This window comes from Salvelinus namaycush, chromosome 6, assembly GCF_016432855.1.
Source record: "Salvelinus namaycush isolate Seneca chromosome 6, SaNama_1.0, whole genome shotgun sequence".
In the NCBI taxonomy this organism is placed as follows: domain Eukaryota; kingdom Metazoa; phylum Chordata; class Actinopteri; order Salmoniformes; family Salmonidae; genus Salvelinus; species Salvelinus namaycush.
In genome coordinates, this window is record NC_052312.1 from 30,781,199 (window position 1) to 30,809,193 (window position 27,995).

General features: G+C 46.4%; 1 protein-coding gene across 1 annotated transcript; it reads right to left on the bottom strand.

The window, feature by feature from the left end:
• Nucleotides 1-1,633: 1,633 nt before the first annotated feature.
• LOC120049864 (protein-methionine sulfoxide oxidase mical3b-like) lies at nt 1,634-27,744 on the bottom strand. The gene is made up of 28 exons (XM_038996332.1): nt 27,573-27,744; nt 25,920-26,296; nt 25,607-25,814; nt 25,333-25,449; nt 25,071-25,172; nt 24,625-24,881; nt 23,669-23,926; nt 23,401-23,516; nt 23,020-23,146; nt 22,843-22,936; nt 22,596-22,743; nt 21,949-22,145; nt 21,582-21,682; nt 21,382-21,480; nt 21,064-21,198; nt 13,165-13,357; nt 11,377-11,507; nt 11,041-11,113; nt 10,523-10,760; nt 10,080-10,285; nt 7,850-9,214; nt 7,682-7,782; nt 5,782-6,048; nt 4,773-4,866; nt 4,574-4,624; nt 4,361-4,460; nt 2,385-2,458; nt 1,634-2,281 (listed from the first exon to the last, which is right to left on the bottom strand). Exons 2-28 carry the CDS (start codon nt 26,259-26,261, stop codon nt 2,094-2,096), a joined length of 5,382 nt encoding a protein of 1,793 aa, XP_038852260.1. The 5' UTR covers nt 26,262-26,296; nt 27,573-27,744; the 3' UTR covers nt 1,634-2,093.
• Nucleotides 27,745-27,995: the final 251 nt, after the last annotated feature.

Below are 27,995 nucleotides of genomic sequence, written 5' to 3' on the forward strand. Positions count from 1 at the left end.
AATCAACACTGGACTACAGACTTCCATCCCATTCTGTTGCTTCAGACAGAGAGAAGGGCTGGTAGGTAGATGTTCTGGTATATGTGCTTTGTAGGATGTAGGGCACCCAGATTGAGGCCAGGATTCAATCTGATTGCTGGTTATAGGCATATAACTCGAGATTGAGCCGGCATGCAGCATTTACTGTGAGTGGGATCTCTGGGAACACGGGAACATTGCTTTTAAAAGCTGCAATGCCTATAGCATGTGATCGGATTGAATCCCTGCCTGAGTGTCGCTCTGGGGTTGCAATTATGGGGTTGTGGGTTCAAATCTCAACTCTGTGTTTTGAACGTAGTCTCGGAAATCCAAGACCTAAGGCAACGGCACTAGTATGCTGGACTATTTTGAATGCATTTTCACAGTATGTTAAATATACATATATGAAGAGACGACCTGTGAACGAGCTGGTGCCTCAGGTGTAAGGAGTTTGCTCTCCAATGACAGGTCATGGGTTCAAGACCTGTGCGCACCACTGGAATGCTTTAATTCTGAACAAGGGGATACTACTCAGTCAATGAGCAGCGGTTATTGAGAAAGCAGCGGTTCAATATAGACTTCTCTATATTTTAAAACGAAGGGCCCTATTCAATCTGTATCGCTGACGTGTTACAGATTGCGCAATATACTGTACATTCTAAAGTCATTTCCGATTAAGGCCAACATATGCAGCTTTAAATGCAGTCTCCGCCAACGCGGAAACATTGCCTTTAAATTACAATTGGGCTTTAGCGCTGAACTACCGCGATAAACATTGATCTCGATTTTTTTAAAAGAGACCACTTTTTCCTGCTGTCCACCCTTTCGAACACAAGGAATTTACCCCTCCGTCTCCACCTATTACTCCCATCCAATCAGCCATCATTGTGTGGCAGCCACTCCCTCAGGTAGCCTTAACTCACTGACCAGTGAAGTCGTCAATATCCAACCATGCTCCAGAACAGGCACCTGGGTTCATGCCTACAACCCTGTGCTTCGGGGGCCAGAGCCACAGACTTTACACTTCCCTCTGTATTTCTTACATTGCGAATTGAAGAAAATCCACACAAAACAGGTATTTTGAACCTACAACTCTTTGGCTACAAGGCAGGGATTTAACCCCAGAGCCACATTCTCAACCCTGGAATAGTTATTTCCATATATTTGACAGTAGCAGAAAGGAAAGCACAGGTAATGAGACTTAAACCCACAACCTCTTGGCTTAATGGCAAATATTTAACCCCAGAGCCACATTCTCAACCCTGGAATAGTTATTTCCATATATTTGACATTAGCAGAAAGGAAAGCACAGGTAATGAGACGTAAACCCACAACCTCTTGGCTTCATGGCAAATATTTAACCCCAGAGCCACAAACTCCTTCAGATACTATATTGCCACCCCTTTATACAAGTGGCAGGTTTAGAAAGTAGTGAACAAGTTGAGAGTAATCTCAGCAGCCATGTTTGACTGCACACAATATCCACACCTGTGCAGGAGGCAGACTGCATTAAAAAAAAATCCCTCCCTAGCTCACAGGAATCCCCACCCCCAGGTCTCCCTCCCCTACAGGAGTCCCCCTTATCATCTTAAAATGTTCAAACATGACAACATGATGTCAGAATGTCTTTATTATCCAATGTATGAAGTAAAACATAATTAGTGTAATTTAAAAAAAAAAAGGTTTAAAAAAAATTGTATGGTTTCTTTTTACATAATATACATTTCTCTAAATTGTTAATGAATAACAATACAAATCATTCAAACATGCCATATATCGCCGTAACAACAGCCTGGGTGAGTATAGTGCGCATAGAACATCGAGCCATCTCAAAGGCCCATCAGTCAGTGGGTCAGGGGTGTAGCAGGATGGGTGTAGCAGTGGGGATTGGGGAAACATATCCAATCCTAAAAATGAATCATCCAGACACAGTCCCGCCTTGATCCTGGTCATAATGTTGTATCAGAGGCGAAGTGACCTCACAACCATGACCCTGATCGCAGCTTTAGAGAGGAAGTGACGTGAGTGTCTGTTGCTTAGGCCCCGTTGTGCAGGCCCAGGCTCCGGGATAGAGCTCAGGCCCAGTTGTGCAGGCCCAGGCCCCGGGACAGCATGATGGCCTCCAGGTCTCTGTCCTCCTGGCTCTCCTGCAGCCGCTGCTCCTCCAGCAGAGACACCAGAGCATCTCTCTGCTCCACCACCTCCAACATCTCCCCCAGGATTAGCTTCTCCTCAGCCAGCTCTGCCTCGCCCTTCAGGTGGTCTGAAAGAGAGGGAGTGAGAGAAGGATGAAAACAGAGAATATATTAAGAGCGTTATGGTACAGTATGACGTGTGCGTGTTTGCATGTGTGTGAGTGGACTTACCATCCACGGCCATCCTCTCTCTGAGCTCCTGTTGAAGACGGCTCTGTCTGTCCTCCAACTCCAGCTCCCGAGCACTGATGGAGAGACAGTTGCCATGGAGACCATGTCAGTCCACAGAGACACTGATTGACTCAGATAATTGCATACTGCACCGAGGCATACTACATACTGCCATTCCGTCATAAGTGCTCATACTCATCATACATTTGGGCAGCACAAAGCACAGAGCCCAGTGGTGACTGGGGAAGATGAGGGGTGGGGGTGTGTGTCTATTTGTCAATAACAGCTGGTGTGCGATGTCTAATATTAAAGAAGTCTCGCGGTATTGCTCGCCTGAGGTAGAGTACCTTATGATAAGCTGTAGACAACACTATCTACCAAGAGAGTTCTCATCTATATTATTCGTAGGGGTCTATTTACGACCACAAACCGATGCTGGCACTAAGACCGCACTCAACCAACTCTATAAGGCCATAAGCAAACAAGAAAATGCTCATCCAGAAGTGGCGCTCCTTGTGGCCGGGAACTTTAATGCAGGCAAACTTAAATCCATTTTACCTCATTTCTAGCAGCATGCCACATGTGCAACCAGAGGGGAAAATAAAATTTAAAAAAAACTCTAGACCACCTTTACTCCACACACAGAAATGCATACAAAGCTCTCCCCCGCCCTCCATTTGGCAAATCTGACCATAATTATATCCTCCCGTTTCCTGCTTACAAACAAAAACTAAAGCAGGAAGTACCAGTGATTCGCTCAATATGGAAGTGGTCAGATGACACGGATGCTAAGCTACAGGACTGTTTTGCTAACACAGACTGGAATATGTTCCCGGGATTCATCCAACGGTAATGAGGAGTATACCACCTCAGTCATCAGCTTCATCAATAAGTGCATCGACGAAATCATCCCCACAGTAACCGTACGTACATATTCCAACCAGAAGCCATGGATTACAGAACATCATTAAGTTTGCTGACGACACAACGATGAGACGGCCTATAGGGAGGAGGTCAGAGACCTGGCAGTGTGGTGCCAGGACAACAACCTCTCCCTCAATGTGAGCAAGACAAAGGAGCTGATCGTGGACTACAGGAAAAGGCGGGCCGAACAGGCCCCCATTAACATCAAGTGGGTTGAGTTTCACGTTCTTTGGTGTCCACATCACCAACGAACTATCACGGTCCAAACACACCAAGACAGTTGTGAAGAGGGCACGACAACATTTTTCCCCCTCAGGAGACTGAAAAGATTTGACATGGGTCCCGAGATCCTGAAAACGTTCTACAGCTGCACCATCGAGAGCATCCTGACCCAGTTGCATCAGGATGGCAACTGCTTGGCATCTGACCATAAGGCGCGACAGAGGGTAGTGCGTACGGCCCAGTACATCACTGGGACCAAGCTTCCTGTCCTCCAGGACCTATATACTAGGCGGTGTCAGAGGAAAGCCCCAAAAATTGTCAGACTCCAGTCACCCAAGTCATAGACTTTTATCTGCTACCGCACGGCAAGCGGTACCAGAGCGCCAAGTCTAGGACCAAAAGGTTCCTTAACAGCTTCTACCTCCAAGCCATAAGACTGCTGAACAATTAATGAAAGGGCCACCGGACTATTTACATTGACACCACCCCCCCCCTCCCCCCTCCCCCCTCCATTTGTTTTGTACACTGCTGCTACTCGCTGTTTATTATCTATGCATAGTCACTTCTCCCCTACCTACATGTACAAATTACCTCAACTAACCTGTACCCCCGCACATATACCCAGTACCCCCTGTATACAGATTCATTATTGTTCTTTTATTGTGATAATTTTTACTTTTGTTTATTTGGTAAATACTTTCTTGAACTGCACTGTTGGTTAAGGGCTTGTAAGTAAGCAATTCACGGTAAGGTCTACACTCGTTGTATTCGGCGCATGTGACACAAAGTTTGATTTGACATAGGGGGTCAAATGTCAGATAGATACTCACAATATCATGAGTTCTGACTCATAGCGCATCAGACAGTTCTTCTGCTGGACCAGCTTGAACCACTGCTGCATCAGAGCTGGGTCATCCTGCCTGCCCATGACTAAAGGAGAGAGAGGAAAATGGAAAGAGAGGGAGGGGTGTAAGGAAGCAGGGCTTAGATTGGAGGGTAATGAATAGTATGAGGGAATACAGCATAGTATGTGAGGTACATACCGCCAAGGTGTAAGTCCAGCTCTTCACTGTCATTCGACTCTCCCCAGTAGTCTATAATGAGAACATACAAGGGAGTTGACCACATGACCACACGTACACTGATCATTTGCTTAGTCAAACTAACTAAGAGTAATATAGGTAAAACAAACCATGATGTCAAACAAGCGTGTAAAAAGTGTGTGTGCGCGTGTGTGTTTACCTGCTTCCCCTCTCAAGGCCTTCTCAACAGCCACACCCCTCTCCTCCAGCTGCCTCTGCTTCTCCTCCACCTGCTCCAACTGCCTTTGGATCATCTGACAGGGCACATTTTATACACTCAAGCCCTGTTTATACCGGATTCGAACACGCATTATTTGTCTTGATCTTGTCCACATTCTGATTGGCCCACATTTTCAGACAGGTGTAGACGATTAGAATACGCATTTGATCTGATTGTGAGCAGATCTTCCTGATCACCGCCGGAGGTAGTCAGGTACGCATCGGCTGTGTTTACACAGGCAGCCCTATTCGGATATTTTTCCTTTAATTGGTATTTTGACCAATCAGATCAGCTCTTTAGCCAATAATTGAGCAAAAGATCAGACTGGGTCTGCCTATGTATATGCAGCCAATGTGTCTGGATATCTTACAAGTGTAGACAAATGCGGACAGTGAATCCATTTAAATAACTATTATCCCGCATTCTAAAATCATTGACAGGTGGCACCATTGACTTATGGCATCAATATGTGTCTTATAAAATGCATGAGCTGGCGCACACCCAGAGAAAATGGTTTAGTGTAGAGGTGCTGACTAACAGTGAATAAACTGTAAGCTATAAAAACTAAGAGAGTCGCAAGCTCAATGCACAATCTCCCAGTTATTTATTAGGTAAACCAAATATTACTGGGAGTTTATACTCTCTTTGTTTTTACAGCTTACAATCAATATATGTGTCTTAAAATAAATAAATAAAGAATAGCTGTCAAATAATTTGCATACAGGGAGGGACCAGGAAATCTGGTCAGAACGCAGACACAGTGGACGGATGGATATAAGATATTTGAATACCACGACTAGACATATTTCTGAAAATGTGGGCACAATCAGATCAAGACAAAAGATGCATGCTAGCGCCATCTACAATACCAATGAGGCTTTACACAAATCATACGCACTCACACAAATGATACACACACTCACACAGACATTATAAACCTGCATCTTACCTGGGCTCTGTGCAGTCTCTTGAGTTGCTCTTGTTTGGCCTGTTTACGTGCTGCCCTCTGCACTCTGCGTGTTAACCTGGCGTCTAGCTGCTCCTCCTCTGGGTCTCTGTCTCTGTGGAACATGGCCTCTGACACATCCAGGCTGGACGGGTCCTTCAGGTCCTTCATGTGCACCAGTACCCCCACAACTTCCGTAGGGCACGATGACTTCCGCTGTGTATCCATATGGGGGGAACTGTCCCTCTCCCTCTCCTTCCCCACGTGCCTCTGTAGGAGAGCGAGAGAGAATCAGACGGCTACACACAGACACACACACATAGCATGCGTGCACACAGACACACACACCATTAAGATTCGACCACAGCAACAAATACATACACACTACACACTACTGGGTATACACACTACTGAGGGTTAGGGACGATAAGGACGCAGCACAGAGCACAGAAAGGCTTGATGCAACCAATGAGAATTGTCACACTACCTTAATGGCATACGCCCTCTTAAAGGCCAGGGCATGAGGTACATATGCAGACTTGGAAAGACAAAGACCAAAAAACAATCAAAATCGGGCCCACACTATGTCTAGTTCAGACAAAACGTACTCTAAATCGGAACTTACAAACTATTTACTACAGCTATAAACAACCCATCTACAAAATGGGAGACACATAACCATCTACACAATGGGAGAAACGCAACCATCTACACAATGGGAGAAACGCTACCATCTACACAATGGGAGAAACGCTACCATCTACACAATGGGAGAAACGTAACCATCTACACAATGGGAGAAATGTAACCATCTACACAATGGGAGAAACGCAACCATCTACACAATGGGAGAAACGCTACCATCTACACAATGGGAGAAACGTAACCATCTACACAATGGGAGAAACGTAACCATCTACACAATGGGAGAAACGTAACCTCTCTCAGTAACTCTGCTGTAACGATCTCTAACTGGACTAGGACACAGCAGCCACAAAGTAGCATACCTCCCCTTCCTCATTCTCCTCTTCCTCCTCCTCCTCAATGGTTTCCTTCTGAAGGTCTGACGTTAGGTCAAACAGCTCCAGACGAAGCTAAAAACATTAATCCATTAAAACGTTTACCTGAGCCTCTGAAGACAGGAGATATGGTAACCAACAAAGACCAGATATCCCCTAACACATATGACATCAGCCTCTTATAGTGTGAATGCATTTCCTCCAAACAATCACTGTAAAGACTGCTGGCATATGTAACGGATGTGAAATGGCTAGCTAGTTAGCGGGTACGCGCTAATAGCGTTTCAATCAGTTACGTCACTTGCTCTGAAACCTAGAAGTAGTGTTTCCCCTTGCTCTGCAAGGGCCGCGGCCTTTGTGGAGCGATGGGTAACGATGCTTCGTGGGCGACCGTTGTTGATGTGTGCAGAATGTCCCTGGTTCGCGCCCGAGATCGGGGCGAGGGGACGTACTAAAGTTATACTGTTACATTGATGCTGTTGACCCGGATCACTGGTTGCTGCGGAAAAAGGAGGAGGTTGAAAGGGGGGTGAGTGTAACGGATGTGAAATGGCTAGCTAGTTAGCGGGTACGCGCTAATAGCGTTTCAATCAGTTACGTCACTTGCTCTGAAACCTAGAAGTAGTGTTTCCCCTTGCTCTGCAAGGGCTGCGGCTTTTGTGGAGCGATGGGTAACGACGCTTCGTGGGTGTCAGTTGTTGATGTGTGCAGAGGGTCGGGTCGGGGCGAGGGGACGGTCTAAAGTTATACTGTTACACATACACAGAGCTGTAGAGCTGAACATAGGTCTGTAGTGACATCGCTGACTCTCACAGTCAGAGCTGTAGTGTAATGTCAGCCTGCTGCTCTAAGATCAGTGGTAGTGTTAGTAGTGATGTCCTTACGTTGGCCTTGGGGTTCATGGAGCATCTCTCCATCACAACAGAGCAGGTGATGTCTGACTCCTCCGGCTCCGACCAGCTCTGGCGCTCCCTGAACTTCACACCTGCACAAACACAGAGGTTCACCATAGGAAATCACTATACCAGATCACCAGAGTTAGTGTGTATTACCTCTTCTCTCCGCAGATGTTTTCCTCCTGCCCTGCTCTTTGGGGACTGGGGCTGTTGTCATAATGGGAAGGGAAGTCCTGCCCTTCTTCTTCCGGTCCTTCTTATAGCCAGAGAAGACAGCTCTCCACAGGCCCAGGGGTCCACCTTCTCCTATGCCCCCTTCCGACACACTCTGGCTGGGGGGCTGGTTGTCCCTGCGGCACTTACGTGAAGGGAAGAGGGAGCCCCCCTGGAGTTGTGTGAGGAGGAGGGGAGGCAGGCTCTCTGCGAGTCTGCGGGGGTCTAGACCACCTCTGCTCTTCCCTGGGAGAGGCTCCCTTCCCAGGGGGATTTTCGTGTCCTCCCAGCCCACTCCCATGGCTGCTCTCTCTATCTCCCTCCTCCTCTCCATCTCCCTCTTCCTCCCGATCTCTCTCTCGTCTCTGGGCACTGCCTTTAGGGGCTTCAGGGGGGACAAGGGGGGGTTGATGTCCTCTAAGGGGTCTATTACTACACCCTTACACAGCTGCTCCCCAAGAGACCCCGCCCCAACAGACCCCCCCGCAACAGATCCCCTTCCCCCATCCATGTCCCACGGTTTCAGCTTCTTGCCCCTGACCCCCCGCACAACAGCCGACACCATGATAGGTGCGGGGGCAAATCGAGGGGCAGAGCGAGAGGTGGGGCTTTGCAGTGACTCCGCCTCCACAGCAGGGTGGGGCAGGCTATCCCAGCATGCCTTGAGCTGGGCGGGGGGAGGGATGCCGGGAGGGGTGAGAGGGTCCGAGGTAGAGGTGGTGGAGCTCCCGCCCACACCGATCCCCGAACTACTGCTGGAGTCACGCACCCTCTCCCTCTCCTTCCCCCCTCTCTCCCTCTCCTCTCGCTCTTTTCTCTCCTTCATCTCTTTCTTCTCCCCATCCTCCTCTCCCTCGTCTGGACCCGGGGAGCAGCCAGAGGTGGTGGAGGAGTTGGGGGAGGAGTAGGTAAAGACAGAGGAGTCTGGAATTGAGACTGAGGACGTGGGTGTGGGTGCATGCGACGTTAAGGGTGTGAACGGTGTTGAGGCAGTGGCTGGAGTGGAGAAGGTGATATTGGGTACACTGGTGGGGCTGTATGGACCGTGTGTGTCGGGTGTTGTCGAGTCAGGCAGTTGTATGTCAGGCGTGTGTGTGTCTGGAGAGTGTGTGTCAGGCGTGTGTGTGTCAGGTGTGTGTGTATCTGGAGAGTGTGTGTCTGGAGAGTGTGTGTCTGGAAAGTGTGTGTCTGGAGAGTATGTGTCTGGAGAGTGTGTGTCTGGAGAGTATGTGTCTGGAGAGTGTGTGCTCTGCTGCCACTCGTCCAACGAGGCTACCTCCTCAGCGGTGAGGGGAGATGCTCCTTCCCCTGAGAGAGAGAGAGAGAGAGAGAGAGAGAGAGAGAGAGAGAGAGAGAGAGAGAGAGAGAGAGAGAGAGAGAGAGAGAGAGAGAGAGAGAGAGAGAGAGAAAGGGAGGGGGGAAAAGAGAGGGATGAGTAGAGAGAGTTGTAGGCAGAGTAAGGGAGAGGGAGAGAGAGAGAGGTAGGGGAAGTAAAGAGAAAGTCAGAATCCCTACAGAGAAAACTAGATAGCAACCTCCTGTGTCGTACAGAAAATATTGCTTGTGAGCCACAGTTGGCATTGAGCGAGAGTAGGTATTCGGGTTTTTTTTGTCATTGTTTAGCAACACTGTAGACTTGATGAGGCAAAGGATGGTAGTAATAAGGTTTGGGCAACCACAGCCACCAAAGCCATTGGACAGTGGTGCAAGAATCACTTGTCTAAGTCCATGGGGTGCAATAGGTGGGGAAGTTACTGTAACTTCGGCCTACTAGTGTGTCATTATGCTCAAGGACACAACAAAACATGAAAAATGGTTAGTAACAAATCAATTACCATAATAAAAATGATAAACATGTTTTGTTAGCTTTCTCTCATGTGGCGGTGCCACCTGTCTCCTCCACCTCTTCTAGAGGAAGGAGCCACAGACCTGAGTGACGCTCCCTCTCCCACGGACAGTACTCCCCTTCTACCAGCAGGGGGAGACACACCAAATAGAGAGACAGGCAGGGAGGGAGGGCACGCACAGATAGAGAGAAAGAGGGTTGAGAGAACAGAACAGAGAGGAAAGGAGGGGAAAGGTGAGGAAAGGAAACTAGTCTAAAAACAAATCTTTCTAACTAACAACACTTAGAGACACACACACAGGAAAACAGAGAAAAATGCCCAATTACCATCACTAGATAACTCCTCCTCATCATCATCATCATCTTCATCAACCTCTCCTTCCTCCTCTCCTTCTTCTGTCTCTTCTTCATCATCTCCTCTCTCTCCTCGGAGGCGTGCGTGTAGTTCCATGGCCTTCCTCCATGAGTCTCTAGCCAGGTCATTGGTTAGAGCCCGCTGCCTCTCCCCCTCCTCCTCCGTCTCTGATTCTGAACTATGAGGAGAGAGGAAGGCAATTACTGTGTGTGTGTGTGTGTGTGTGTGTGTGTGTGTGTGTGTGTGTGTGTGTGTGTGTGTGTGTGTGTGTGTGTGTGTGTGTGTGTGTGTGTGTTTGTGTGTGTACAAGAGAAAAGGGGGAGAGACAGAGGGAGGGGATATGGGAGATAGATAGCGAGAGAGAAAAAGGGGGAGAGAAAGAGGACAGATAAATGTTTGTTTTTGTAATGCTGACCTGGAGCCCTCGTTGTCCCACAACGAGCTGCGCTTGTGATTGGCCTTCTTCTCCTCTGTCACCAACAGACTGAGGTTGTAATTGGCCAGCGTCTCCTCTGGCACCTCCTCCGGCTCATCTGTTAGCTGCTCAGTCTCCAGGCTCCCCAAGCTCCCACGGTAGTTCTCCAGCTCTATACGTTCTGGCGTGCCGCGCACGCGCTTAGCCAAGCCACACTCCCTCTCAATCAGAGATGCCACTGAGCACACACACGCACACATACACACACACACATACACATAGAAGCTTTACCAAGCCGGACCCACTCCCAATCAGAGACGCCACTGAGAAACACACACACACAGACATACACTTAGCCAAAGTTAATGTCACATTCTTTGCGCACTCAGGACATTCTTTACACACTCAGCGGCGTCACTAAGAAACACATTCTGTGCACAAACACACACACACACACGTCACAAGCATTACGAGTGAAAACACACACACGACACAGATACATGAAGCGCTTGGCTTACCTGAGGACCTGCGATCTGCTGTCATCACAGTTACTGAGGAGCGAGGGTTAGTGGACAGAGCAGCTGGGGACTCCTGGAAGGAAAAAGCAAAGGAGGGGTCAAAGATTCCTTTTTATTTTACCCAAAAAACTCCAAGGATCAGTGTATTGATCTACAGAAAAGCTCATACATATTACGTATTCTCCTCAAAACAATATAATATACAGCGAGAGAGAGAGCTCGTCATCAAATGAAACCTTAATTGCTATGTCTATACAAATATCAGGAGTTAAAACCCCAGGTCAGCCAAGAGCTTCCATTTAGCCAGAGTACGAGGGGAAAGGCAGAAGTCCTTACCAGGAGGGTCCGCTGAGAGGGGGTCCGTTCGTAGGGGGCTGGGTGCTGGTCGGAGGTAGGAGGGGCTGGTCTCTTCCTCTGGACCGGCCCAACCAGACGGAGGTCATAGTGCGGCTTACAGTAGAACTTCCCTACACACAGAACCAATGTGTTAGAACACTATACATAGAACCGCCCTACACACAGCAGTTTGAGAACCTCACTACACTAAGAATTGCAGCTTGAGGACTGCACTACAGAGAGATCTGCAGCTCCCATGCATCTTACCGAAGAACTTTAAACAAAAACCTAAGTGTTATCTAACGACACTAGAAGTACAGAGAAAACAGTGTTACATATCTTACAAGTCTCATCCTCAGCTAAAGCTTTTTCAATTCCCACACAAAGAAAACAGTGTCCCTAGACCTTGAGGAGAAGTCTCTCAGCTTCCCGGAAAGGAATGGGGAGAATGAAATAGAGTTGTGTCTTACAGTGTGACTCCTCCATAGAAAACAGTGCAGGTCTACAGAATTGACGGGAAGACACACTCGATCTGGTCCTTACACTGACAGACCACTTCATATATAGTCGACCCTACACACGCTCCTCTCCCGCCTCACCTCAAACGGTTATCATGTGACACCTCATCCCTGATTGGTTGAACGGTTTGAATTAAACGTAGAGATTAGCTCCTGACATGACAACACTGGCATCTTTTGTATCACATCTCTAAGAGGTACAATGCACACACACAGTCACACACACGCAAGCAGGCATGCACACATGCAACACCAGAGGCTTTTATGGGCCCTAAGTGAGATTTGGTTGGGGGGGGGGACACCTTGTGGGCAAAACATTTTGGATGGCCCTCCTATTCACGGCAGAGAGAAACGTTTTACGTTTAACATTTAATTTCCTGCAGTTATACACATTTCGCGATGGGGCAGAGAGAAAATGTTGCAATTTTACAGGAAATGTCTTGCAATTCTAACCATTTTGCCATGGGGTGGACAGAGATTTTTGCAGTTTTAAAGTTTATTTCCTGCAGTTCTACACATCTTGCCATGACTTTTGTCATGTTAATGATATCTGAGTGAGAGTGACTAACAAAATCAATGTGGGCCCCGTGGAGGTCAGAGCCCCTGTGAACATGTCCTGCATGCACGGTCGGTATTCGGCCTTGATTACTACACATTTAGATAGTTTAGCTAGCTAACTTACCAATCTAAAAATTGTTAGCTGACATGGCTAATTGAGTGACTGTCAGTGACTGACATAAGATAAAAACTGCTGATGCACAAACAAATGTAGAAATTGCACCTTGTGAATTCTACAGTAATTTGAGTCCCCGACTGAGGCCCCCCCACACACACACCCCATCAAAGATACACAACCACACAGTCAGTCCAGGGAGCCCCAGGCCCCAACTGTGCAGTAAGCAACACACTGAGTTTGTGTTCTTCATGCGTTAACTGAGTTGGTCTCTGGTCTGCTGATAACCTGGAAGCCTTACAAAGTGATCATGCAGTGTAACATCAACCCTGAGGGCAGATTGGCGCAAGTGTGATTGAGTGTCACTGACCCACGTAAACTACAGGTCAGAGCTGCATTCAAGATAACACAACAAGGTGTGGTAGAGCATATAAAACAAGTTGAGGCAGTGTTTCAGTACCAAGACCATGCTGGGCTGGTAGTGGTATTTTCAGTGTGTGTGTGGTAGGGCAGCCCTTGTCATTCATTGGAGTTACCCACTTTTAACATTACTCTCTAACCCTATGGAGCTCAGTGACCCCCCCCCCCCCCCCTCACCGTTAGGTCGGTCGTAGGCGTAAGAGGCTAGGCGAAGAGTGGAGCTGCAGTGGTCACACTGGAAGCAGCTCCGGTGGAAGAACAGTCCCTCAGCACTGAGTCTCTCCATCACGTACACACGCTTACTGCAGAAGAAACACACGTCACTGGCCCCTCCTGGCCCTGGCCCCGCCAACACAGAGTGAACGCCAGCCTGAGAGAGGGGGGGGGGGGGGGGAAGAGAGAATAAGCTGTGATACATGGATGACCTCACTTCAGAGTTAGCCAAACAAAAACACATTTACTAGAAGAACCGTGCAAATGCAAAGTTTGGTAACAGAATTATGGTAAAATATCCCTCAAGTTTTTGTGTCCACCTTTTTCCAAAAAATATTCAATATCTGTTAAATTAAGATTCAACCATCAGGTGTCAGCTATGACATGACACATTGACCTAGATTTTATTTTTTGGTTATTGAAATTGATTTACACTCGGTAACAGAATTGCAGAATTCCGTTCTCTTCATGGTGATGTTTGCTAAATAGGTACACAAAATGTATAAACATGGTGCAGATTACAGGGAGCCAGGGAGGGGGCTCAGCTCCCCTGAATGAGACATTAGCTCCCCTAAATGCAACAAAAGTCAAACTTTTTTTGGGGGGGGGGTCTCTAAGTAATAGTAATTTAACTATTTTCCTATTAGTTTAAAATGTAGTGGTAAATATGTTTTACAGTGGTAAATATGGAATTAAAAGCTTCCAATGACATACAAGTTTCTGTCATAGTTTAAACCATGTATTTCACTGTGGCTGCGCTGTCCACTCAGTAGGGCTGAATTTCACTCTCAGCTGAGCTCCTTTACGCATAGATTTTCCTTTGTAGTTCCTAATTTTCGCCATTTATTTGCCATGCGTCCTTTATGAAATAAAATAAAAGCCTTTATTCCAATGCATTAGAATTCTCCGTTGATTTATAATTGTTTGATTTTGTCAGTCAGCTAGTTAGAGCACTCATTGCTTTGATTTTCAGGTGCGCGAGTCGTTCTCCCTGCCATCCGTGGCCAGAAGTAGTAGACCATTTATTTAATTAACTTGATTATTTTCTATCAATAATAATTTTCTTTCCTGTATCAGCTGATGATGGTCGACAATATCACTAGACAACTAGCCTACAGCTAGACACCAATGCGAATTCAACCCATCCAACAAGTAGGCCTATACATTACTGACAGTAGGCCTATAGTTGATTCTTTCCGTTAGAAGCATTCGATTTTGCAATGGCATAGGACTACATTATTTTGGATTTGTGTGTCCATGAGAACTGTTTTCAAGGCGAAACATAATGAAATGTTACGTAGGGATAGTTACACATACAGTGTATTTTTCGAGATCTCGAAGATCCATGATTTGTAGAGGGTTGAAGTTCACTGTTCTAATTAACATTTTAAATGCTTAATAATGACAAATAACACTGTCGTTAATGTAAGGAAAGAAAGGTCGTGTTTTATGTCACACGATTTGTTTAGACTAGAAGCATTAACTCATGAATTATGATAACTCGTGAACTAGGGTGTAAAACTTATTTTGATTCAACTCATGCATTATTTTGAAAGTATGCTACCTATTCTGCGTATGTTCGTGTGTTTAAAATTGCCTTGGCTGAGAGGGTAGGCCTAGTGGAGGGTAAACGCAAGTAAACGCCGTTGACCCACAATTTTCAGAAAAATGCTTTGAAAGTATAGGGACCGTTTTTTTCACCGCGACCGGCAATCAGACTTTACTCACTTTTTTTTTTTTACCACTACACACTTGCTACGGGTCGGCCTATCTGACGTTCATGGTAAATACACCCTAGCGTTTTTCCCGGGACAGTTTCAGCCCCATTTCAGGTGTCCCGACTTTTCAGGCTACAGAAAATGTCAATTTGTCAGCAAGATGCAACAATTAATGTAGGCCTAATCGATGACAATCTCTGAATATCATTAGGCAGACTTTTTGGTGTTTCGTAACAGATGTCTATTTCCATTTAATGGCGCAAGTAGGCCTATAGATGCATTTTGGATACTGGAATTATTTTTGAGTGTAGGAACATGCACAGGTAGCCTACTTTTTAAGTTATTTGTTTGACAATCAGATGAAAATACCATAACTGTTTGTGTTCATGCCACATTAAAAGGAAATACATTTTTACTGTTTCAATTGTCTTTATTATTAGGCCCAATAAAAAACGCGGAACCGCGTGCACTCAAACAAGACCAAATTTGTTGGGTCTGGACCCGACCAAATCTGAACCAATCATATATGTCTATGTTTCACAAGTTTGGATATCAAAGCACAGCACAGTAGAGCTCAATAGAGTACAGCACAATAGAGTTCAGTACAGTATAGTACATTATAGGACAGTAAAGTACAGTACAATAGAATACATTATAGTGTACTCAACTCTAGTGTGCTCTTCGAGATGCGGAGGTCTATCCGTAATAAAGAGATGCCCTGCTTTTATGACACCGCACTCCACAAAGCAAGTATAGGCTATAGCTGTGTTTTATCTTGATTATTGTCCAGTCGTGCGGTCGAGTGCTGCAAGGAAAGACCTAATTAAGCTGCAGCTGGCCCAGAACAGAACGGCACGTCTTCATTGTAATCAGAGGGCTGATATAAATACTGTGCATGCCAGTCTCACTTGGATAAGAGTTGAGGAGAGACTGACTGCATCACTTCTTGTTATAAGAAACAATGTGTTGAAAATTCCAAATTGTTTGCATAGTCAACTTACACACAGCTCTGACACACACACTTACCCCACCAGACATGCCACCAGTGTCTTTTCACAGTCCCCAAATCCAGAACAAATTCAAGAAAGCGTACAGTATTATATAGAGACATTATTTCATGGAACTCCCATCCATCTCATATTGCTCAAATGAACAGCAAACCTGGTTTCAAAAAACAAATAAAGCAACACCTCTCTCCTATTTGATCTAGATAGTTTGTGTGTATTTATTATGTAGGTTACGTGTGCCATTTTTTAATTGATGTAGTTCCGTCCTTGAGCTGTTCTTGTCTATTCATGTTTTTGCAACAGCTAATGGGGATCATAATAAAATACCAAATACCTAATGTGTACTGTACTGAACTCTACAGTACAGTACTGAACTATACACTACAGTACTGAACTATATACTACTTTTCTTTACTGTACTTAACTCTACTCTATTGTACAGTACTGAACTGTACTCTACTGTGCTGTATTGTACTTTACTGTGCGGTGCAAACTTGTGAGGCTGCAGGTAGCCTAGCAATTAAGAGAGCTGGGCCAGTAACCAAAAGGTCATTGGTTTGATTCCCGAGCCGACTAGGTGAAAATCCGTCGATATGCCCTTGAGCAAGGTACTTAACCCTAATTGCTCCTTTAAGTCGCTCTGGATAAATGACTCAAATGTAAATGTGAACCCAACTGTGGTTTGAGACTACTATGGTTTCCCATTGTAGCAAACTCAATTGCAGAAAATCCGTTACCGATAGATTTACTGATACCGAATTGATATCAGTAAAAACCAGTGGTGGAAAAAGTACCCAGTTGTCATACTTGGGTTAAAGTAAAGATACCTTAATAGAAAATGACTTAAGTAAAAGTGAAAGTCACCCAGTTAAATTCTACTTGAGTGAAAGTCTAAAAGTATTTGGTTTTAAATATACTTCAGTATCAAAAGTAAATGTAATTGCTAAAATATACTTAAATAAAAACATTTTTTATTCCTTATATTAAGCAAACCAGATCACACTATTTTCTTGTTTTTCTATTTACTGATAGCTAGGGGCACACTCCAACCCTCATCATTTACAAACAAAGCATTTGTGTTTAGTGAGTCCACCAGATCAGAGGCCGTAGGGTTGACAACAGATGTTTTCTTAAAAGTGTGCAAATTGGACCATTTTTCTATCCTGCTAAGCATTCAAAATGCAACGAGTACTTTTGGGTGTCAGGGAAAATGTATGGAGTACATCATTTTATTTAGGAATGTAGTGAAGTAAAAGTAAAAGTTTTAAAATAGTAAAGTAACGTACAGGTACCCCAAAAAACTATTTAAGTAGTACTTTAAAGTATTTCTACTTAAGTATGTTACACCACTGGTAAAAACACTATTACTAATTGATTGGTATACCTTTACTTGTTACTTCTGTGAACTTTCATTGTACTCCCTCCTCATGAGGTAGAGAAATTCAAAGATATCTTAAAAGATATGTGGGTTTTTGGTGCAGAATTTCACAGTACAAGGCAATGTTTCTTAAACTTACAGACATTTCTCCAAAACTAAATATAAGTGTTGATATTAGTTGGCAGGGGTCTTTACTTCAACCTTATTGTGTTTTGATACATTTATAATACCTTTTAAGACTTTTTCTTTTTCTGGTTTTCTAACATCCCCTTTCTATCTGTTTGTCCAGAAATCAAAGCCTTTGTTTATTCCTAATTTTTGGGATGAAAATGGTTGAAAAATGTATATATGCCATAATAACAAAAATAAATAGACTCCTAGCTTTCATTTGACATCCAATTTGACATGCTCCTATAAACTTCACCTTGGCGCTCATGGATACTTTTACATGGAAATGGCCTACTTCAGAACCAGCCTAGATAGGGTATAATCCAATGCCGCCTATTGACAGTATTAGTGTGAGTGAGTCGATTCATTCAAATAAATTCTTACTGATTCCTTCCTATCAGGAGTATGCTGGGGTGACGGTGACTCCTGACTTTGAAGCTGACAGGATATCTGTTCAGCCAATGAGCTCACTCCCCCTGTGTACATCTGAACGTATTTCTAAAAGACAACAGGAGAAAAGAGAGACAAGAGATGAGGACGAAGGACAGAACAAACAGTAAACACACACAGACACACTCACTAGGGATGACACAATCGGAGCCATAAACATGTTGCTGTGTCATAGATGTGGAAATGGAACACAAAGCTCGAAACATCCAACCCCTATTGAATTCTGTCATTATACTCCTTTAACCCTCTTTCTGTTGCAGCGTAATTAATCATTGTCCAAAATAATAAATATAAATGTTATCACTGGGCCCTTATCTCACACCAATCAAACTTAATTTGTAGGCCAATCAGAGAGGAGTCTGGGGAAAGAAGGCTGTGCAAACATTAACAAAAACCATTCACAGGCCTCTGATTTTTTAAATCTTAAAAGGGAAAATTTCAGTTGCAGCGTTGTCACATGCCACATGCCCTGCGGTAAGTTATACAAATATACTTTCTTAAAGACCAAACAAGATGTACTCTGAATCCAGTTCAGTCCAGTTTACTCCTCTTTCTCCAAAACAACAGTTGTTTATATGAATTACAGTATCATTTAGCACTCTGACACTGCCCTGAGGCCCATAGATTGAACTCAAGTTGTAGCCCACTCATGGTCCACACTAGCCCAATAATGGACTGATGGAGCCCAACGTTACTCCTTATAGTCCAAGGATCTTACATGTTCTGTTTAAAGGTGAATTGGCTCTGGAAGCCAAAACAGCCAAATACTCCCTCAAAAATCAATTCCCAATTGCGGTATAGTTCTAGAAACACAAATCCCTCTCATATCACATCAAAATCATTTCACAAATTGAAAATACGGTTGCAGCCGACTGCATTTTTCAGTGACAACACGTTTGTGGCGTCTGTCTGCAGTTTACACACAGGTGTTCAGAGACACAAATAGCTAATTAGCACAGGTAGTCCACTCTGTTTTCCACAAACAAATGCTGCAACATGGAAATGGCTGTGTGAGAACGCTAACCCTAAAAGATGTCTAAGTAATTTAACATTGTGATTTTTTGAAAATGATTTATTGCTTACATGAAAGACGGGTTCCATATGTTTCCAAAACCATACCGCAAGCGATGCGTGTTAATGTTTAGAGCATGCCTCGGGGCTATACTAATGTTTAGAGCATGCCTCGGGGCTATACTAATGTTTAGAGCATGCCTCGGGGCTATACTAATGTTTAGAGCATGCCTCGGGGCTATACTAATGTTTAGAGCATGCCTCGGGGCTATACTAATGTTTAGAGCATGCCTCGGGGCTATACTAATGTTTAGAGCATGCCTCGGGGCTATACTAATGTTTAGAGCATGCCTCGGGGCTATACTAATGTTTAGAGCATGCCTCGGGGCTATACTAATGTTTAGAGCATGCCTCGGGGCTATACTAATGTTTAGAGCATGCCTCGGGGCTATACTAATGTTTAGAGCATGCCTCGGGGCTATACTAATGTTTAGAGCATGCCTCGGGGCTGCCTCGGGGCTATACTAATGTTTAGAGCATGCCTCGGGGCTGCCTCGGGGCTATACTAATGTTTAGAGCATGCCTCGGGGCTGCCTCGGGGCTATACTAATGTTTAGAGCATGCCTCGGGGCTATACTAATGTTTAGAGCATGCCTCGGGGCTGCCTCGGGGCTATACTAATGTTTAGAGCATGCCTCGGGGCTGCCTCGGGGCTATACCGAGCATGCCTCGGGGCTATTGCCAATTGACGCTAAAGGTAGTTATGAATTGTCTATGAATGGGGTAGGTTCACACTAGGGGTATGGTTAAAGCTTTGACCGTGGGTAACTCTTACTGCCAACGTTCACCATGTATCTGTCATGATTCACTACACTGAGAGAACAATTCATTGCCATACGCCAGATGGCGCAACATTCGTCTGTTGGTTGACGGACTGCGAGTTGCGTAGGATTTGACGCCACCTTTTCGAAAGACAATTCTGAACAGTTGGTCTTTTTTGTCCTGAATATATATCAGGGAACCACTGAGGTAGCCGAGAAGAGACCTCAAAAGTCATCACACCAGTGACACACATTAGTCTACAGATGGGTAATGGGAACTTGGGAAATCTATGAACAATTATGGGTGGCATGGGACATCATTATTAGTCTACATGCCATCTAGTCTACACACAACTACATTACCCAGATTCCTCTGGGGGCGGCGTACCTGCTCCCCCCTGCTGGGCAGAGTGTGACATTTGACCTTTTCCTTGTACTTGAAACTCATCTGCTCCTGCTGCTGCGTGCGCTTCTTCTGGGGTTAGATGGGTTTAGACGGCATCATGTGAGTGGGTGGTTGACGTAGCGAAATAGCGAAATACTGTGATATCGATGGGAACTAAAGCTAAGAAAGAGCTATGAAAAAAATGCCACGCGACTGAACTACACAACACACAAGCATCCACCCCCATGTGGTGACAGAGAGATACAGCTCTATTAACTCTACAGTCCTCTAAGAACCACAGGTGGAGCAGGTGGGGGACTTATTATTTTGTACCTGTTTCCAGGTGGCAGCGGAGGCCACAAAGGTTGCGTCCTGGGGGTCAGGGGATGCTGGAGGAGGTGGAAGCATGGGCATGGAGTCCCCCTGGTGGTCAGGTAGTAGAGGGAGTGAGGGCTGTGGAGCCGGGACGGCCATGGCTACCTTTATACCATACTACAGCCACAGCCTTAAGCCTCTAGGGCCTAGGCTAAGAGCTACCACTACTAACCCTAACTACCAGTTAATCTTAAGCCATATTGCTGCAACCACAGCTGTCCCCTTCAACCAAATGAACCCTTACTTACTGCTCCAAGGCTCAGTGAGTCCCATTGGCCCTGACCCAAAATACCCATCAGTGCAGCTAATCTGGCTTATCCTCTGAAACCTCAAGAGGAAGTCAGTCAGTCGGCCCACACCTGGAGGATCTAAACTAGCAACAGCTATGGATGACAGACCGTGCTGTAGAAGTTCCTTTATTCTGATTGAAAGCACAGATTTTCAATAAGAATATTTTTGAAAACGTTGACGCTTTGAGCGAGGGAAAATTATCTAAGTAACACCTGAAAACTCTTAGCAGCTAGGAGTTCTGAATTCCATCCCCTCTCACCTGTCTGCGGAGAACTGCAGCTGGCGTGGAGGACGGGCAAGGGGCATTCTCCTCAAACTTGGCCAGCAGCTGATTGGCCATCGAGCGCACTCTGCTCTGGCTTGCTCCACCCACAGAGCACACGGCAGCCTCTTCCTGTGGAAGGCAGAATGGTGGAGAGTTTGACCCGTGCCACTTTAAGGCCAAAGGTTTTGTATAGCTGTTCCCACATTTAAAATACTTTACACTATTGCATGTCATCTCATTCATTTAGTCACAGAACTACCGGCAGTTACAATTTCTCTTACCTAAACCAGGGATACAGGTTACACCCCTCACCTCATAACTGTCCACTAATCTGAGATCTTGTCTCACATCCTCCAGACATGGCCGACTGGTCTTCCTCCTCTTCCCCACCGCATCCTTCTCCTTCTGCTCCTGATGGGAGGGACACAGACAAATATCTGTAAACACACATGCACCGATACACCTACACACAGACAAACAGAGTCCCTACATAAGCAAATAGGGGTGTGTACCTTGGGGTTGCGCTTGCGGGATGGGCTGTGGCCCAGGCGGCTGAGGAGAGAGGCAGGACCAATCACAGCAGCCCTCCCATCTGGGCTCTCAGTCTGGGATTCTACAGAAAAGGAAAGAGGAGAAGAACAGTCACGCACAGCCATTCCTCATCTCCTTTCCTTCACAACCACTGACAGGCAATAGGAATAGAAACAGTTTCACCACTTTGCTTTTGCTTAGTAAGGCATTGTAGGTAAGTGAGAGGGCCGGAGACGAGGAAGACTATTCAGCATTCTGGAAAGAGAGGGTAGGATAAGAATAGAGGGTGATGAGGAGAATTGAGCATTAACAGTTCTTACCACTGACTACTGTGGTTGAGAAACTCACCGCTTGGGGGCAGTGCGTCCTTGAAGAGCTGGTGAAACTGGCTGAGGTACATGACCATACAGAGAGTGTCCGTTTCACTGACAGACGACATCTCCTCGACAGTCATCACAGGAGAGATGCCAAACTCCTTCTCTGCCACCTCCAACCCCAACCTCATATTCTCCTCCCCCTCATCCTCCTTTAGAGAGTCAACGTCACTGCAGAGAGACGAGAGACTCAAAGTAAGAGAGTCACACACACACACACACACGTGCAAATAGACACACTTTACACACTTACGCACGCGCACACGCACACGCCCACACACACACACACACACACACACACACACACACACACACACACACACACACACACACACACACACACACACACACACACACACACACACACACACACACGAGCAAGTGGACAAAGAGAGGCACTGATCCAATCAGGCAATTAAAAGGGCACTAATCAGGACCATGTTCTTCTGACTCATCAGCCTCACCACTCTCACACAAACACACATGCACCTGAGCTTGTGTGAAAAGGAAGTGAGACAAACTACATTGCGCCTGAATGCTACCTTTGGGATGAGCTGTATGAGGTGTATGAGGTAAGGTGATTTGTGAGGAGCGTGAGGCTAGAGGTCAGAGGTGACTCACATGAGGTCAGGTCGATAGTGGTGGATGAGGGCACACAAAGCTAGGCCACTCTTCCAGGAAGTAGTGAGGTCGCTAACCGCAACGCCACGGTAACCCTGTGTCTGCTGCTGGCACCATGACAAAAGCTTACTGGAGCGAGAGAAGGACTCTGGGGAACCAGAGAGAAAGAAAACAAATATGAGTGAAGATGACGATTGGTTAGAGTTATGTTAGTGTAGCCGTTCGGTACTCAGAGGGTCAGACTCACCCTGTCGTAGTAGCTTCGGCAAGGGGGATCGGGGTCGTGGTTCCTGGTCCGCACCCGAACCTCCACTCTCTTCTGTGTATATTAGATGCCCCACCTACAGAGATTGTCATCCTCATCCTCATCATCCACAATCATCATCAGACCTGTGTGCGTGTGTATGTGTCTGCCTGTGCATACCTGTGCGGGTGTGATGAGTTGGGGGTTGATGTTTGGGTAGCGGGTAGCTGGGTCGACGGTGTATTGACCAAAGTTCTTGTTGACGTTTTCTGGAGAGGCCTGAGGAAGGAGGCGATACAGACTCTCTCTGAAAAAAAGAAAGAGTAGAGAGAGAGAATGAGAGGAGAGACAGAGAGGATTATCTAGTGAGGGAATCAGGTGAATGATCATTTGGTTTCCTAGCCTAGGTGCCTGTTGATCGATGATTTTAGCACGTCGTGTATATTTGTGTGGCTTAGGCAGTGTGTTTGTCTATAGGTTTTACAATGTGTAACTTGACAGTGTGCCCATTCCCTGATTGCTGGTGTGTGTGTTCTCCTAACCGCAGACCTGCCCTCTCACCTTTCAGCAAGTATGTCCAGGGGGGCGAGGCCTTGAGCCCAGCTCCGTACCATCCAGGCAGAATCCAATGCTGCCAGGAACCCCCGTGCTATACCTGTCCCCATGGGCCAGAACGGCTAACACACACACAAGCAGACACACACACGCACACACGCACATTACAACCATACGCTACTTACAACAGAATCACTTTCAGAGTATTGCTGACATTAACACTCTTCTACTCTCCCTCAACTCTGCTCCTCTCTTCCTCTCCCTCGCTCCTCACCTCCAGAAGGCTGTCTCCCACCAGTGTGACCAGCAGATGGTGTCCATGTCTCTGTCTGACCAGTGCAGCGTTCTCTGACGCGTACATACAGGTGAAGTCAAACAAGGCAACATCAGGCTGCCCGTAGTGGTTCATGGCAAAGTCCAGGGACGGCAGCTGGTGATTGGTGGAGAAGTCCGCCGCCTCGCGGGCGTAGGCCAGCAGCGCATTCTGGTCCACGTTTCCCCGTGAGAGAAGTGTTTCTGTGTCTGCATAGTCCTGATGGGTATGACACAGTAAACATCAGTACAATAGAATACAATCAATGTTTGAACAATAACACAGTTATACAGTCAATATCAGGGCACTAGAGAGCAGTGAGATCAACATGAGTAAAATAACAATACAGTCAATGCAGCTGTATCAGTGTGTCATAAAGTACTGTATATATATGTGTGTATGCATTGTTTCATGTTTAACATATATATTTTTTTAAATGCCCCTTTTTCTCCCCAATTTCATGATGTCCAATTGGTAGTTACAGTCTTGTCCCATCGCTGCAACTCTCGTATGGACTCGGGAGAGGCTAAGGTCGAGAGCCAATGCGTCCTCCGAAACACGACCCTACCAAGCCGCACTGCTTCTTGACACACTGCTCGCTTAACTCGGAAGCCAGCCGCACCAATGTGATGGAGGAAACACCGTACAACTGGCGACTGAAGTCAGCGTGCACTGCCCCCGGCCCGCCACAAGGAGTCGCTAGAGCACGATGAGACAAGGACAACGCAGCCGGTCAAACCCTCCCCTAACCCGGACGACGCTGGGCCAATTGTGCGCCGCCTCATGGGTCTCCCGGTCGCGGCTGGCTGCAACACAGCCTGGGATCGAACCCGGATCTGTAATGACGCCTCAAGCATTGTGATGAAGTGCCATAGATTGTTGCGCCACTCGGGAGGCCCGTCTGTGTGCGTTGTTACCCGCAGAATGACTCCTTTCTCCAGCAGACTCTGCTTCTTAGCCGTCATCACAAAGTAGTGCGTGTCGTCCTTGTAGTACACTATATTCTCCAGGTCCACTCCCGTGGCGTCCCGTAGCTCCTGAAAGAACCTCTGGTTAAAGATGAAGGCCACTCCGCTGATCTCCTCCACCTTGGCCTCAGCCGTGGTGTTACGGTTCATGAAGTTAGCTGTGATGGCAATGGCCAGCTTGCCACGGAACTCCTTACGCCTGAACCCTGATTGAACACATGGGAGACAGGACGTGATTGCAAACAGGAATTCTGGGATCGGAGGGCAAGAAAAATTCCCTTCCCATAAACACATTTACTAAGAAATGTGTTCTTTCAGTGATTGGAGGTCTGACTGTTGCTGCCTGAGATCTGTTGCTGTTTCAGTGTTTCGGTAGGTGCTACTAGATGATTTACCTGGCAGTGTGTTCCGTCGTCCATCAGCTCCGATCACCACGTCACACTGCAGTTGGTTAATAGGGTGAGACTTGGGTTTCACCTCCACCCTCCAGCCTACCTCTGAGGCACACACACACATAAAGGCATTACACACACACACATTACACACTCACACACACACACACACACACACACACACACACACACACACACACACACACACACACACACACACACACACACACACACACACACACACACACACAAACAAGGGTCTTACTCTGTTGCTCCTGGTCCGCAGGTGGCTCCACCAGTCCCTTGAACTCTACGTTGACATGGACTTCCACCCCCAGCAACAGAGCCACCTTTAATAACACCAACTGTAACTGCCGTATACCTACAGAGGGCAGGGGGGCGAGAGAGAGAGGGGGAGAGAGAGAGGGGGAGAGAAATAGGGTATAATGAGAGAGAGGATTCTCTAATGAACATTGAAGCCCCATAGCTGTAACCATGGAGACTCAGGGGTCAAGTGTCAGGGATCATTCCATACTCACTGATGTGGTCAATGGCTCCAGCACAGAACTTGCCGTAGAACTTCTTGGCCCCGAGGCCCCTGAGGTCGTGGATGGTGAAAGGCCAGAGGTGAAGGACGTTGTTCCTGGAGAAGGCATCTCTCTTCTCCAGCAGCACCACTCTGGCCCCCAGGAACCCCAGCTCTACTGCTGTACGCAGACCACACGGCCCCGCCCCGATGATCACACACTGGGAGAGGGGACAGCTGGGATGAGAAGCTAGAAACGTACACACGCTGTGCAGCCTGTGTATTTGAAAATGTTAAATACCAGATTCTAAATTACTAATAAGTACCGTGGTGTTGGCACAGACACGGCCCTTCCCGTATTCGTGGTGGGCCGCCCGTTTGTCCAGTTTGGCCCACAGTGCGTTTGCCTTCCAGTAGCTGAGGCGTTCTTTGAGGGTGTGGTAGAAAGGCCTCTGCGGCTGCGTTGCGGAGTATGTCTGTGGCTGAGTATGTGTGTGTGTGAGCTGAAGGTGCTCACACAGCAGGTTGAAGGCACGGAGTGTCGTTCTGCAGGTAGACGCCTGGACAAACTCATCAAATAGAACCTGGGCGTGGCCCTCCTTCTCTGCCTGCTCCGCCTCGTCGCCCACGGCAACACCGGCAGCAGCTGGGCACCCTGGGAACTCCATCTCAGCTTCCTGTTCCGGGCTCTTTCATTGGCTGCCTGGAAAGAGAGAAAATATAGAGAATATTCCATACTGACTTCCCATGTAGAATCCATTACATTTCATTACATTTTAGTCATTTAGCAGACGCTCTTATCCAGAGCGACTTACAGTAGAGTGCATACATTTTATTACATTTTTACATTTTTACATATTACATATTACATTTTTACATACTGAGACAAGGATATCCCTACCGGCCAAACCCTCCCTAACCCGGACGACGCTATGCCAATTCCCATCCATGGGAACTGTGTTGAGTTATCATTCCAATTCCTTGTCGCACCAATGACAGCAATGGAGTTGGCATTTGCAAAAGCACAAACAGATATGGGACCAGGCTACATGTGTAATAAATTGCTTATAAAACATTTCTAAGTTTGCAAGTAGCCTACTGTGTGTGTGTGTGTGTGTGTGTGTGTGTGTGTGTGTGTGTGTGTGTGTGTGTGTGTGCGTGTGCGTGTGTGTGTGAGAGAGAGAGTGTGTGTGTGTTTGGATTAAGGTGTTCTCTGTCTGAGCTGGCTGCATATCAGAGGTTAGGTCCCCTGCTGGGAGGTAGGGCCAGAGATGTTCTTATACTGTTAGAGCCCAGATAAACCATCTCTCCATGCTGTGCACTGGGCTTATGGGTAATGTAGTATGTCCGCTGCTGAGACTCTGGTTGTCACACAATCAAAGCCCTCAGAAAAGTGTACTATATCCTGCTATTGCATTATATTCAGTGCTAAGGACTTGGGGGGAGGAGGTAGAATATGTCCCCACATCCCAAGACTGGGACAATAACCAAAGCAGTCACCAGACAATACAAAGAGAAAGAGGGAGGGAATGTGCGTTGTTGGGGGGGGGGGGGGGGGGGGGGGGACAATGCACCTCATACATAGTGGATCCATCCGCACCAAGCACCAAGAGAAACCCACACACATACTCCATCACCCACACACACTCCAATGTCAGCATAGCAGGGGGAGACAGTATAGTAGTTTATTAGATTGAATTAGAACATTTGATAGATACTCTATTAATCCCCCAAAGGGAAATAAACAGCACCGAATAACCACACAAGACTAAAAACCTTAGATAAATAATATACTATCCATTTTAGATTAGTCTAAGTGCCTAGGACATTCTACATAATTACCTTGCACATCAAAAAGCTTTCATTCTTTCAGTATTGTCTGTCCAGTACATCCACACAACACTTTCTAGATAACACATTCAAGTACACACACATACACACATTGACAGAAGAACACACACAAACTGTGTAGGACTTACTGTATGCTGTGTTGTCGTCTGGCCTGTACAGACATTATCACTCTCCAGCTCAGCTACGGGTTGCCAGGTGTCTCTCAGAATTCGAATGTAAAATCTATCTTCAGCCACAGAAACAACAACCCACAAACCTGCACTGCAGTAGCCTATACCGCAGCCTCCATTGTCTCTGCCTGTCCCCCTCCCTTCCTTATGGTGTGCTGTGCATTATGTTGATACCAAACTCTCCAAGTCTGTCTTTCTCGCTCTCTCACATCCAGACGCTTTTCTCGTCCAAGGTCAGGGAACAGCCAAGTACAGACTCCTCCCACACAGCATGTTCACATAGGCTACAGCACACACACACACACACACACACACACACACACACACACACACACACACACACACACACACACACACACACACACACACACACACACATCT

What these genes read in the sequence shown, in the direction of transcription:
- LOC120049864 (XM_038996332.1), bottom strand. Translation starts at nt 26,261, where the DNA reads ATGGAGTTCCCAGGGTGCCCAGCTGCTGCCGGTGTTGCCGTGGGCGAC. An exon ending in AGAAAGGAGTCATTCTGCGG is followed by an intron (nt 23,927 to 24,624) that starts GTAACAACGCAC and finishes CATACCCATCAG; the next exon opens with GACTATGCAGACACAGAAAC. An exon ending in CTGCAGTTCTCCGCAGACAG is followed by an intron (nt 13,358 to 21,063) that starts GTGAGAGGGGAT and finishes CCCCTCTCTCAG; the next exon opens with GCTGGCGTTCACTCTGTGTT.